Raw genomic sequence first — 14,890 nt, 5'->3', positions numbered from 1 at the left:
GATGACTTATGGCCAATTTTGTGCTAAGAGACGCTGTCGGAATACTTAGTTGCTTCGCCATGGATGTGTGCTGGTCACTTGCCGTAAAGGCCTTTACTACGTCGTAGCACTTAGATGGCATGTCGTAACACTTAGATGGCCTGGCGTGTATGTAGAGCTGCAGCGCTTCCGCACCGCAACTAAAAAAGGCGTTAGACTATTGTTGTCACAATACCAAAATTTTGACTTTGATACCGATACCAGGTTTAGTATCACGATACTAGATACTGAAATGATACTTGAAACTTAAATGATACTGATTCGATACTCGGTACCTAACGAAACTGAAATTACCTTAAGAAAACAGAAACATAATGTCCACAAGGGTTCACCTTATTTTCGAATTTCGAGGCTTATTAACAACCTTTAAGTTGAAGCCTGTTCAACATATTAATAAGCATAGGCCTATAGTTTTACAACACTAAACAATAGAAAAATATATTGAATATATTTCAAAAATTAAACAATTGTAAACTAAATAATCTTTAAACAGGTCAATCACTTTGAAATAGATCTAAAAAAACAGCATATTTTAATAATAATACACCATCTTCCTATAATAAAATATTTCCAAATTAGAACACCTATTACTACTGAAGTGAACTGAGTCGAAGCTTACGCTGTATCAACGAGCGAGTGCACAAGCGCAACATCACCTCACTTGGCAACCTTAGTTGCTACTGCCATCGTTAGCTAGCTATGTAGTTTGCTTTTATAATGTAATGTTATCGATAACGTTAGCTAGCTAGTTTGTTTTCATAAGGACGTTATACTTGTGGTTTTATCTTAACTTGGCTAGCTAGATATGGCATGTATATGTGTGTGCGTGCTATGTGAGAATCTGCCTGGGTGCAAGGTAGCAGTGAATGGAATTTCATTGATTTGGGCATTCTCTCAATAAGCAAGCGGAATGGATTTGATAATGAAGCACTGACACAGCGCTCTGAAAAGAGCGCAGAGTGTATAGACGGACGCGCTAATTTTCGGCATGGTAAAAGTGGGGGGGTCTAAACTAATAATTTTAAAAAGTGGGTGGGACTTGTCCCACCGTCATATAATAGCTGCGACGCCCATGGAAAAATATATTAAATATATTTCTATTGTAAACTAAATAATCTTTAAACAGGTCTTTCACTTTATAATAGATCTAAAAACTGCGTATTTTAATAACAATACAGCATCTTCCTTTAATAAAATATTTCCAAATTAGAACACCTATCGCTACTGAAGTGAACTGAGTCGAAGCTTGCACTGTATCAACGAGGCTGAATGCACAAGCGCACGTCACCTGACTTGGCTACCTTAGTTGCTACTGCCATCCAGCGAAGATTCTGACAAATTACACCTTTCATCCTCTCAATCAGTAATGCGGGAGACACATTTCCCTGGCTTTTACATTTGACCCAAAAGTACAGAACGTTGGAAAATTCTAATACCGAACATTTTTTTTTTTTTTAAGTACCGAAAAAGTGCTGAAGTTTCGGTATACCATGCAACAGTACGTCAGACACATATTCCAATCCATTAATAGAATAGAATAATACTACATGTTTCAAATAAATACATTGAAACATTGAGACATTGAAAAAAACGTGCTGCCCGCAGAGTACCGTATTATTTATTTCTACATTGGCAGACTAGGCCTATAAATTGCGTCTTTTGTTTATATTCAATATTAGTAATTGCAGCGAGAAACTGCAGCTGTAGACACAAGGAAGTGTGTTATATTATGGTAGCAATGGAACAAAGCGGACTATATATATAGGCTATATTTACCGTCATTGTTTTATTATACCAGTGTGTTTTTGCGCGTTTGCACAGAAACTCAAATACTATCAATAAAAATGGTTTAGCTATGTCTCAGCATAATGACGGACGGGGATGGGACAATATGAAAACAATTTTCAACCGTCCACCACGTTTTGGCAATGTTCTAACACTCTTGTTATCACTGTTGCATGCATCACAAAAACTATTGCACTACTAACGGTTACATTAGTGTGACATTTCCACATTATATAATACCACTAACCTGTTTAACGACACTCAATTTCAAAAATAATGTATATAACCTAAATATTTTGAGCAGTAATACTTACATAACAATGAGGAAATTTTATCTGTGTTCAGTAGATAGAGACAGCGACAGTAATTCAATAATACAGTTTCTGTTTTACTCCAGAAAACAATGTCAGCTAGGTCTGTTAGCAAACATATGGCTTGGCTATGCCCAGAGGTCCTCAATAATAATAGTATTTTCCAAGAAATTATGAAAAATCGTTGACAACGTTTCATTACATGCAGCATCTTTTATGTAGAGCTGCAGCATTTCCGCACCACAACTAATGACGGTCATCGACGGTCATCGACACACATGCAAAAAATCTGTCATAATCGCCATTTGTTAATGTTTTTCTAAGATGCATACTTTTTCAGAATGTTGTTGCCAGAATAATCTACCAGGGGCCAGGGGCAGCTGAGTGTGGCCCAAGCATTTTGCCCGAGGGGTGAAATATAAGTGGGACAATGACAAATGGAAAGCTCTGACTGACAGTGGTAACCAAATTAATTCAACCGTCGCAGTCGGAAAGACAGGCAATGCCGGTCTATTTTATTTCGTTTTAACATAGCCTACTTTGTTTAGCACTGTAAAAATAAACATTTTGCTTATTTGATTTATTCCAAAACGTTTGGAAATGTTAAATCTTTGTTCTGTTTAAAGAAATAAGTGCTAATAAAGGGTTCATTCTATTCTACTTATGCTGCCTTTTTGTAAACGAAAAGACCGTCTGTTTGACCAAAATAAATTCATTTGATTTAATTTGACTGTCGCTAATTAAATCACATTTTCATCTCTCTAACAGGCAATTTCGATCAGTTTTATTTCGTTTCATTTATTAACACTGTCACTACTTAAATATGCTATAAGCCTATTGTTTCATTTCCTACTTAATATCTAAGAATGTTTAGGCAATTTAATTTGTTTACACAAATGTTTAGCACTGTAAAAATAAATATTTTATTTGTTTCAATAAGTTTGGAAATGTTAAATATTTGTTGTTTATAAAAATACATGTTAATAAAGTTATGTTGTTAATTATATTCAATTAACAAGTCCCCCCCCCCCCCCCCACACACAAATCCTACACATAACAGTAACCTTGTCAGCATGGGGTTGGGGGGTTGGGGGGTTGGGGGGGGGGGGGGTTGCTATTGTATAAACATGGCTGTAGTGCTGTGGCAGCTTCTCTCACCTGGCCACAGAGTACATGAAGAGAAAGTCATTGTCAGGTGAGCCTGGGTTCTTGCCATAGTCCATGTACTTCTTTTGGGTAGTGTTTTTTATGTCCTTGATCACGGACTCCATCTCTTTGCTCAGGTTGGATTCAGTCTGAAAAACAGATTGTTCTAGTGAGGGAGAATTCCATTTTTAATCTGAGGCATAAGACTACACGAGGGTGGAGATTGTGATAACAATGAGAGTCTGCCCTATGATTTAGTTATTACTGTGGCAACTATGAGACAGCACAAGACTGGCAGGAGACAAAAGTGTGGTAGTGTGGTTTGAGTGATGATTTCAATTGCATTTTAATTAAAGGTCTTTTAGGGTCCAGTTTCGAGGCTTCAAACACATCATCTGGGAGGCATATGAAATACGACAGTCAAAGCCTCTCTGTAGTTAAAGGATACATACTGGAAAGGCCCCCGGCTGGTCCTGCAGGTCCTCCACTTCCTTGACCAGTACTGCCATATTCTTGGTGCTGTGGGCATGCCAAGTGCCAGTCTCTGTCCCATGACCGGGGTGACAGGGCAGCACACTGTTGGCGAACTGCCTACACAAGGGGCAGGTGAATTCCCCCTTGTCCACTGAGAAACCCTGGAGCACCTGATCATTCTGAGAAAGAGTACACATATGTGAATACATGAATATATGCACAGATGGACCACAAGATAACTTTTGACCCCTTTAAACGCTGCTGTGGGTAACTGAAAAGAATAAAATAACAAATAACGATAGGTCGGGCTGAGATCAATGCTTCAGAGCTCTGAAGCTTAGTTTTTTGGATTGGGATATGGACCCTATATTCAGATTTAGTTCATTTTTTTACCCCCCAAAACAAAATCTTTTTTTCCCCACAAATAAAGAAAAAACAGTAATTAGTTACTAATAAATGGTTGTTTGCCAACAAAGTTTTTTTTTTTTACTATATTGATTGAGCATTGAAGTGTTAGGCAGTTTATCACACATATAACCAACAGAAGCATGTACAACCAGCCTTCCATGTGACTCATCTGTACATTCTCCACATTGTTATCCAAAGCCTGTTTTTTCCAGATACAACCACTGTCCAACTACTGCAGACTAATTTTCATTGCTGGAGAAACATATTGCATATTTTAGCTGAATGTGTACTATGCTGAAAGGAATGCGATCTTAAAGTAGCTGCACGAGAGGCATCCAAGATCCCTTCTGAGTCCTCTTGATAAATACCAAGGCTTGCATTTTTAACTTGCAACTTTCTATTTCTCACCAAATACCTATGTCTCATTGTGAGCTTTCAGGGGTACTATCAGTCACTTGTATTCTGATTCTAGGATATAGCTTGGTGGTGTGCAACCTATGCAAGCCAGTGCTAGCAGGCTGCAGCTTTCATTTTTATACATATATCAAGATGCAACTTTCAATCTGCTATAAAGCCTGCTTTCTTAGAAGCTCAGTAAAATTCTGTAACACAAACACATCAATTTTATTGCTTTGTTTTCTTTTGCATCTTTTCTTAGTCTAGCTTGTTTATTTATTTACTCACCTCTATTGCAGCATAGTTATTGTATCCTACACTCAGCTTTAGGCCTATTTTTTAAAATATATTTCTAATTTATACCATATGCTGCGTGAAGTAATAGGCCTACATAAAATCTGACAGTTTAGAGGCCTGCACATAACTGTGAAGATTGACACAGGTTATATTTATCTCTTTCATTCAATTCATGGTCTGAGTTTACACAAATGCACTTCCTTTTTTTCATTTCAATAAAAAAAAAATTTTTTAATGAAAAAAAAAAAAGACCTCCCTATATTGTTTCCTGCTTCATGGGCACATTATTAAATATATGTGGGTGCGCTCCCTGCTGGACATGTCTTAACATTATTTGGAAGGTCCCTGAAAAAAAGAAAAGATTTTTCATAGATTACTATGAAAAGTTAAAGCTTTGGAGTTTCACTGAAAATTGCCAACAAAACTTCATATTGTAAACAAGGCCACCGCAGAGCGTGGCATATGCCCCCGACCGTAGGGTCCTCTAATGGTGTTAATATGTTTATTTTGGGTTCCAAACTGAATTTTTGCACTACAAATCACCATAAGAAATTTAACACCACACTCAAACCATGACGCATGCATTTTAATCAGATCACTAGCCCTCTAATGCCAGCCCAAGGGCAACACTTTGGAGGAGTAATATCACCTTTATATGGTCTCTGTTGTTCTCGACGATGAGGGAGGTGACACCCAACTTCAAAGTGACATTGGATACGGGGCTCGCAAGTTGATATGAAGTGAATCGTCTCCTCGCTTGGAGATGCATCAACAGTGTGTAATATCTTAATTTCACATTGAAATGTCAAAGTAAACATATGCTGAAAAATAGTCCATTGTTTACTGATAAATCATGAGGTAATGGACTACTTACATCTTGTAACGTCAACCTGAACTTGAAACCGCAAAGTATGGCATATGCCCCTGACTGTACATGGTCAACCACATGAAGGCAGCCATACTGAATGAGCGGTGGCGTCACCGATCGAAACCAGCCTTCATGTGGTCAAGGTCCAATGACCCTTCCCTCTAAGGGGACAAATGGACCCAAACCATGCCAGGAAAATGCCCCCCACAGCAAAACAGCGCCACCAGACGCCATCACTGTAGGGGCCAAGCATTCAGGCCTGTACTGTGCTCTTGGTGTACGCCACACATGCACTCGCCACACATGCATTCACCACTCGAGAATATGGTGACGGATGGCTCATCTAACAATATCAATTTTTCCCACATCTCTGTAGACCTGTGCCTATGTTTTTTGCACCACCAAACTCTGAAATGTGCATTCATCTTTATAATGAGGGGTTTATGCACAGCAACCCTACTATAATATTGCCATCTATGTAGATGTTCACAGACTGTTCTTGCAGATTACGTCCTCTATTGATACTCTCAGTCACCTGAGTTGCTCTTCTGTTTTTCCTTACACATCGCACTAATGCACAAACATCACTGTCATATAATGTGTGCTTTTGACCACATTTTCCAAACCCTATTTGCTGATGTCTTTCCCATAGATCTAAATGCAGATGTCACTTTAGTCACTGTTCCTATTCAAACACTAGCCAGTCGAGCAGTCTTTGTGACTGAAGTTCCTGCCATCCATGCCCCAATAATGAACTCTTTTTCAAAGTCACATAGGTCTTTTCCTATTGCCATCTTGATCCAAAACTGAGGTCAACTGAGTCTGCTCAGCATTTTTATACATGCCACAGAGCAAGATAGGACATTAATAGCATAATTGTATCATGCAGTACACTTGTATGGAAGCATCTTCATTCATTATGTTTCTCCACTCATTTATTCAGGTTTTTCCTTTAATTTGTAACACATTTTCCTGTGCTCTACAGTATATAATCTTTTTGTTGCATGGGGATAGGATGACATACTATTATGATCACTCCAAGGGAAATTTTACATTCATCTAGCACATATCAGCACACAGTAAATTAGGATGAGTATTGTCCATGCCATTTCCATTCCAGTTAGCCCCCAATACAAATGTGATATGCATTATTAGCAGGGCTGTCAAAGTTAACGCGATAATAACGCGTTAACGCAAATTCGTTTTAACGCCACTAATTTTTTTAATGCACATTAATGCACGTTGCACACGCTGCGTTCAAGACAACTAGGAACTAGTGAAAAACGAGGTCCGACTTGTGAAAAAAGCAACTGAACGGTCGTAGAACTCGGAATTATAGGTCGGAAATTTGAGCATCATTTCTGAGCTCCGACTTTTCCGACTTCCAGATTGGTGACGTCACATTAAGACAAATGGAGGCATTTGTAGTTTGTGGTAAGAAAGAAAAATGGTGTATTTAGGCTTTTCATGCATTTTCATTTGGGTGTGTGATTATGCGATATGCATTAGTATCGTTTATGTTTACCATTCATTATAGCAATATGTGAAATTTAAAAGTAACGATATCCATCAGCAACTTTTTTCGCTAGCCAGCTTAGCTAGAAAACATTATTCTGCTCAGAAATAAATTCTGTTAATGATATAACGAAACACCTGACAGTGATACCATATTTACATTTCAGTACTACTGCAGCCAAACTAGTTTCGGGGTTTCACTCTATTTACTCATTTAATATACCCCTTAACAATAAAATAAAGGAGCGTTTTCTGTGGGAATCCATGTTTTCCGGAGTAAAACAGCATGAATGCAGTTTTTCATTGTCTGGGCATATTGCTCAGAAGAAGGGAGCTGCCCTGTCGTCCGAAAATGTAAACAGGCTTGTCTGTTTAAGCAACTGGCTCAGTGCAAAGAAATAGAAGTATAGCCTAACTGTTGTATCTAAAGAAATGGAAGTATAGCCTAACTGCAATATCCTAGTTCAAGTCCTAGTTCTGTATTATACTCCCATTCCACTGTTTCCTGCTCACTTTATTTATTGTTTGTTTTATTTTGTATCATCCTGTTTTGAGCCCACATAGTAGAAGGGGGTGTTTTTGTGAGCCTTTCCCCATGCGAGGCTGGACACAATTACGTTGTGTGATTTGCTTTAGAAGTGCGAGCGATCCAGGGAATGATCTTTGAGTAATGGAAAATTTAGCTGTTGTTGCGATGCATTGAGGTCCATCGTTTTGTGTTAATGCTTAAAAAAACGGGATGTTTTAGTGAACCTTTATAAGCGTAAAGTTGGACACACTACATTGTGTGAGTACTCATATTACTAAGTAATGTAAAATTTAGCAGGTCAATATGCCCATCTGTTGTTGCCTGTTGGGTTTCAGTTTGCCATGTTATGATTTGAGCTTATTTTGTTATGCTAAATGCAGTACCATTGAGGGTTTCTGGACAATATTTTTAATTGTCTTGTTAATTGATTTCCAATAATAAATAAACATACATTTGCATAAAGCAAGCATATTTGTCCACTCCCATGTTGGTAAGAGTATTAAACACTTGAAAAATATCCCTTTAAGGTACATTTTGAACAGATAAAAAATGTGCGATTAATCGCGATTAAATATTTTAATCGATTGACAGCCCTAATTATTAGCAAAGGCTAACAGTTGTTCCTTATGACCAATGCAAATATTACAATATCAAAAATATGAGAAAACAAGCAGTAATATGTACATGTTCATAATATATATCCTAGCTAGACTTCATGATTCCTGCTTTTCTCACCCACTCCAATTTAGGGTCTCCAATTGGCCTACCTGCATGTCTTTGGACTGAGGGAGGAAACTGGAGTACCCGGAGGAAACCCATGCAGACACGCGGAGAACATGCAAACTCCACACAGAAAAGCCCCAAGCCGAGATTCGAACCCACGACCCTCTTGCTGTAAGGCGACAGTGCACCACCACGCCGCCCCTGTTCTTTCATAATCCGTTGGAAATCAATGTTTGTCAAAAAGTAATTCATTTTTGGCTGTTTTCATGTTTATTTTTAGCAGAACAATATATTGGCTATTTTACTCCAATACTGTATTGGTGTAAAAATATAGTATTTAACCCTCTGGGGTCGGGAGCTCCGCCGGCGGAGCTCGGCAAGATTAAATGAACTTTCGTTTCCATTTGTTTCTAGTTGTTATCATACAGACGCAATAAAAACATTGACAGAAACCTTAGAATCGCGACTTTCCAATGCGCTCACTGACAAATAATATGAATTGTTTTAAAAGTTCTAAATTTGATTAATTAAACCATATATGCTTCGTTAATCCTTACTCATTACTATGTGAATTTCGCTCAGCAGGAAGTCCACCCAAATCGCATTCACATGTTAACGACATTATAACTACTCTCCATAGAAGGAGAGTAGGGGAGGGGCGATGCGAGATCCATGTGAGAAATGCCAAGTCTGCGAAAGCAGGATAGAATGTCAAAGTGTAGCCTAATTCACTTCTTTTGAGGTAAACATTTCATTTAATTTCGGAAATGGTCCGTCCGGAAGCCGACATTGATGAAGAGCGGTGTCATTTCGAACAGCGAACTAATCCATCTGAGGATCAACTTCATGAGTAAGTATATTTCTTATGATCATATTGGTAAATATGTGTACTGTATTGCAACGTGTCTCTGTTTGTAGGAATATCCAGCAATATGCGCGTTTGTAAATTCCCACACTACGAACGATTCTATTGCATCTCAGAATTATAGGCTAGGCTCTCTGCGTCTGGTTGTGTGTTAGAATTAGCAGGTAGACTGTATTTTTTAGATCATATTGGTAATAAATAGCTCATGCCTGGCATGTAGTGGCGTGGCCAGGATTCTAAAACTGATGTCCTCGCACAATCGATGTTAGCATACTGTAAGTAAATTCGGGAAATAGCAATATAATAACCACTTAGCTAAACAGACCTAGCCTACTTCAGATTGAGGCATTGTTATTGATGAGTTGTGTGTAGTTGAGCTGGAATATCAATGTTTATTTAGTTTAGCTAATGTTGTTTCGTTGATAGCTTGCATTATTTGTAAATGTGTGCTGTATTACATTCTCTGTGTGTTTGTAGGAATATTCACTAATATGCGCGCTTGTAAATTCCCACACTACGGACGATTCTAACCATTGCTTCTCAAAATTATAGGCTACCTCTCTGCGTCTGGTTGTGTTTGTTTGGTTCTTTGTTTGTATATGATGTAACCATGTCACATTTTCTAAGTTTTGTTTTCATTAGTTAGTGGTTTGCCCCTTTTTTGTAAAGCACATTTAATTTTCACCTGTTGAAGGAAATGTGCTATACAAATAAAGTTTGATTTGATGTCACATTTCCTAACAATTTTGTTTTTATCATATTTACAGAGATGCTGATCAGGAAACACGGCCTAGTTCACCACTAGCTAAGAGGCCACGCAAGCATTGCAAGAGTACACCAGTCTCATCTCATCTTCCATGCGTATAGTTTGCTTCAATAAATGTTCTAAAATCAAAAGATGTCTTTGTTTCTGTCTTCTATGGCTCAAATGGCTCACTGAGTCTTTGTCTTAGTGGTGGGGAGACATGCGGCCAGGTGTGAATAGCCTACTTAGCTGGCAGGTCCTCCTACCCAATGCATATTCATTACAGAAAGGCCATTTGCCCTCCCATTCTCAACTGGTGTTGAAAAATAGTAGTCACAACACTAACTTTTAGCAATTTATTTTATATTTCTCATTGGATTTGCTAAAATATTTTGTCATCTTTTGATACCCAAGACCTTGATGAACATATTTCAGTGACCAAAAATCTTAGTTTTTTGGTGTGTTTTATTACAACATTCCTGTGCATGTTCAAAACTACTGTTTGCAGTTTGTGTGTTTTTAGAGCAATTTGCAATCCACATATGATTATGACCTACTTACTGCTGCCATATTATTTTGGTGAGTTTGTGCTGAAAACAGAGATATGAAACACTTTGGAATCACTGCATATAAAGGTGATGAAATTTACACAAATGTCAGAGCATGGCACAATCACCAGTGTGCCTCATTTTACCCTCAGACCCCAGAGGGTTAAGGTTTTATATGTAAGATAACATCATTTAGACACTAACTTTAGCCTGCTTATTTTGTTACCAGTCACACAATCACCTACTTTCGCAGCTACAAGCTAATCATAATTTACTCTTGCAGGATCTGTATGTCTCAGTGTCAAATTCAGTGTAAAATATAGTTTTGAAGCTTTTAAACGTAAGATGACAAGGTAGTACAGAGTTTTGTGCCTTTGGAAGTCTAGCTTTAGGACTTGCTATCTCTGCAGTAACGTTACCTCTGCTCTGCTCTGCTGCCTGCCCTGTCTGCTGTGACAACACTGTGTGAACGCACACAAGTCCTGACAGACAGCCTGGTAGGGCAGACAACTGTTCTGATTGGTTGTTAAGATTCAGGCACGGTGAAATTTAGTGGCTGATTTCAGAGCCTGGGGCAGCCAGTCAGAGTTAATTAAGGGTCATTTCACTTTATCTCATTTCAGACTGCCAAAAAAAAAATGTTTGTATCATGAAATTGTATCATGGATCAACTGATCTTAGTTCTTCCTTACCCGCAGAGACTCCATGTAAGACTTGTGGCAGTCTATGTGCAGTGTATGGCCACAGGTTTGAACATATACTCCTCCATCCCACCCAATAGATACTGACTGCAGGCAGGAGCTCTGAAAAACACAAGAGCAAACAGATCATAAGTAAGAATGTATTCAGCACTGCAGAAATAAAAATACAAACAGGAGCACAGATGGGTCAAGTATTCTGCATCACAAACCACACGGTCTATTTTCATGCTTAGGGAGTTCTAGTGGAATCCTATATAATCACATTATTATTATTACTAGTCTCAGAGATTATTTGATTAGAAAATGAAAAATCATGTCCAATTTGGAATGTAAATTAATATGTTCAGCAACACTAAGTAGAATTTACAGTAAGATGTGTTGGTATCAAAACTGTGGACACACACCAGACAAGTTCTCATGGTGGTAATGACACAAGCCTTTCTGGGGAATAATGAGTGAAATCTTGCAAATTAGATAGCTAGCTAGCCACTGTTTTCAGTATTCCTGTGACAGAATGCTTTGGTGTGCCTGAGTATGATCATGGAAGCTGAAGGAGGGCAGGGCAGCAGCATGCAAGAATGAGAGGTACAAATGTAACAACTGGACTAAATGTTTGGAAAAAAGGAGTGTGGCAAAAGTGATTCAGTCAGGGACAAAATTAGATGTGTAAGGAGATGGGGGGATGCAGCCTGACACCTACGTCCTTGAAGAAGCGCTGTAGGAGGGCAAGCCTGACATCATGGGCTGCCCCACATGTGTCTGCCGGATAGATGTGGTCCTCGTCACTGGTTGGCAGCTTCTTGGCCTGGTTATTCTTGCATCTGTGCCCCAATACTGAAAACAAATGATGAGTGTGGAAAAATTTCAGGATCTGACAGACATATGGTAATGTGATCTTCAACTATACTATTTATGGCTTAGCATAAAATCTACATAAAATAATGTGTACACCTGCTTTGTGGTGAATATACATAAGGTTTAACCCTCATTACCCATATGTTCTCTCCTTTCTCACATCAGAAAGGGTGACTGTAGACAAATCAAAATGACAACAAGTTTCCCTCATATAACTAGAAATACCGCCTCGCGGTTGTATACCTCCGCCAACCAAGGCAAAAGCATGTTTTGTGAGGTCACAGTGACCTTGACCTTTGACCACCAAAATCTAATCAGTTCATTCTTGAGTCCAAGTGGACGTTTGTGCCAAATGTGAAGCAATTCCCTCAAGGCGTTCCTGAGATATCGCGTTCACAAGAATCGGGACGGACGGAAGGACAGATGGACAACCGAAAACATAACACCTCCGGCCACGGCTGTGCCGTCGCGGAGGCATAAAAATAGCAGTTAATGCAGAGAGGGTAAATCTGCCTTTTGCAGGAAAAAAGTGCTAAATAAATTTTGAATGACAATACATATTGTGTAGCATATTTCCTATTCTCAATAGTGTGTACAGATCAAAATCATTAACCTCTCGCCGGCGTGCCGAGATTGCTGATCTCAGACATTCAGTGCTACTGCAACCAAAGTATAAGTTAAAAACAGAAATGCTTTGTTTTAGTTTCATCAGTAGACGATACAGGACAACTATGCCAAATACGGAGTTCGCAGCGCCACCATTGTTGCTCTGGTCGTTCATTTAACAAGCACTTGCAGTCTCATCTGCAACTACACCCCCCATCCATGACATAATGGACAATAATGTCGATCTGAGCATTTATACAAATATTCTTTCACCACTCAAAAATAGTATTCCGTCATAGCAACAAGATAAACCTGACAATAGCCCTAAGATACGCCAATACAGCAGTGAAAAGGCTGCTCATTGAATAACAAAATAAACGAGGCAAAGTTTTCTAAAATGATACCATGTCATTCTACAGTCAATATGTGGGTCTAAATATTGAATAAATATACAAACTTACCATTGGTTGTATGCGTAGCGATGTCCCTTTTGAGACGGAGTAGTCATATGTTGTCTCGGACAATCCGTTTGTGAAATATACGCACATTTGTGATGCCTGGGTACCTTCCAAAATAGCTATGCGTAATACCACACGTGTTGTTTACGGTGTTGTCGCACTTTTTAGTACAGTCTGGCTTGATTTACTATTAATTTATTCAGTAGGTGAGAGTATAAGCTTTCTAACAATGTATAACATGTCTAATTTTGCTTTGGAATAGCGTTTTATAGGTCAGCGTAACCGAAGGTTTTCTTATCATCGCATTCACTTACGCATTCACTCTGTGGTAGCAGTAAAAGACGCTGCACCTGACGAAACGTTGTCAACGATTTTTCGTAATTTCTCGGAAAATACTATTATTATTGAGGACTTCTGGGCATAGCTAAGCCATATGTTTGCTGATAGACCTAGCTGACATAGTTTTCTGGAGTAAGTCAGAAGAGGAGAACGACAGCATTGATTCTCTGTCTCTGTCTCTATCTACTGAACACAGATAATATTTCATCATCACTATGTAAGTATTACTGCTCAAAATATTTCGGTTATTTACGTTATATTTGAAATTGAGTGTCATTAAATAGGTTAGTGGTATTTTATAATGAGGATATTTCACACTGTAATGTAAGCGTTCCTTGGTAGTTTAGTAGTTTTTGTGATGCATGCAACAGTGATGACATAAGAGCTGGACTATTTCCAAAACGTGGTGGACGGTTGAAAATTGTTTTAATGTCGTCCCATTCCCAAACGAGAAAACATACGAGAGCACAGTGTATAGAAATACATACAAGAGTTAATTATTACACATTTAGGTACTGTACCGCATTGTGTGACAATATTTTTGCATTATTTTTTAATATGATATCAATGTTTCATCTTAAACCTTAATAATGGGCTCATTTATATGCTTTATAATGGACAAAAAGCCATTTTATTCATTTTTGGAGAGATTTTGGATATATTTCTGGGCCCCTAACTATTTTAGACCACTGTACTGACGAAAATCTTGTAATTTCCACTTGAAAATGATGCAACAGTAAGTTTCTTGAGTCAAAACAGTTGATTTGTAGTGAAATACGTGAATATGTTGTGATTTACAGCATGTGCGCTAAGGGGTTAAAAAAAAAGATTAGGAAAAAGTATTTTTGACCTATGTTTTCTTATATTTGCTTCTCAATTTAAAATAGTGCTTACCACTAATTAAATGTGACAGGTGCTGGTGTTTTGGTCCGCAAGTAGGGCAAGGTCATTTTTCAGTTTTATACAGATTACGAAAGTGCAGATATAAGCTTTCAAATGATGTGTCATACATTGAAATCTGAAAATAGTTGAAGAAGATATGCTTATTTGAATGTTGGTACTCCTAAAATCAAGTAGCAGAGAAAATCCCCTTGAAAGATCTTGAACTTTTCACACTTCTCACAGGGAGATAATGGGTGGGAACAATAGCTAGTTAACTCCACCCCAACCACTCCCCCACTAGAGTACCTGTAAATCCTTGCCCATTTAGGGGTTACCCTATTTAAACTCCAGATGTGAATACCACAGAGGCTAGAAAAATGTCTTAAATGAAGCAATACAT

The 14,890-nt window shown here is 38.3% G+C and overlaps 1 protein-coding gene across 5 annotated transcripts in view; it reads right to left on the bottom strand.

Annotated features, from left to right (window-relative positions):
- Positions 1 to 14,890, bottom strand: part of ubr3 (ubiquitin protein ligase E3 component n-recognin 3) — a 412,017-nt gene that overhangs the window by 96,304 nt on the left and 300,823 nt on the right. For all 5 annotated transcript variants that reach the window (XM_064329864.1, XM_064329859.1, XM_064329863.1 and 2 more), the window contains 4 exons: positions 12,051 to 12,184; positions 11,342 to 11,452; positions 3,734 to 3,934; positions 3,294 to 3,430 (listed from right to left, as the gene is read on the bottom strand). In XM_064329864.1, the coding sequence (XP_064185934.1) occupies positions 3,294 to 3,430; positions 3,734 to 3,934; positions 11,342 to 11,452; positions 12,051 to 12,184 (583 nt within the window). The remainder of the gene's footprint in view (positions 1 to 3,293; positions 3,431 to 3,733; positions 3,935 to 11,341; positions 11,453 to 12,050; positions 12,185 to 14,890) is intronic.

Source organism: Anguilla rostrata, chromosome 3, assembly GCF_018555375.3.
Source record: "Anguilla rostrata isolate EN2019 chromosome 3, ASM1855537v3, whole genome shotgun sequence".
Classification (NCBI taxonomy): domain Eukaryota; kingdom Metazoa; phylum Chordata; class Actinopteri; order Anguilliformes; family Anguillidae; genus Anguilla; species Anguilla rostrata.
Note: the sequence above shows the minus strand (reverse complement) of the source record. Positions and strands in the feature narration are given on the sequence as shown.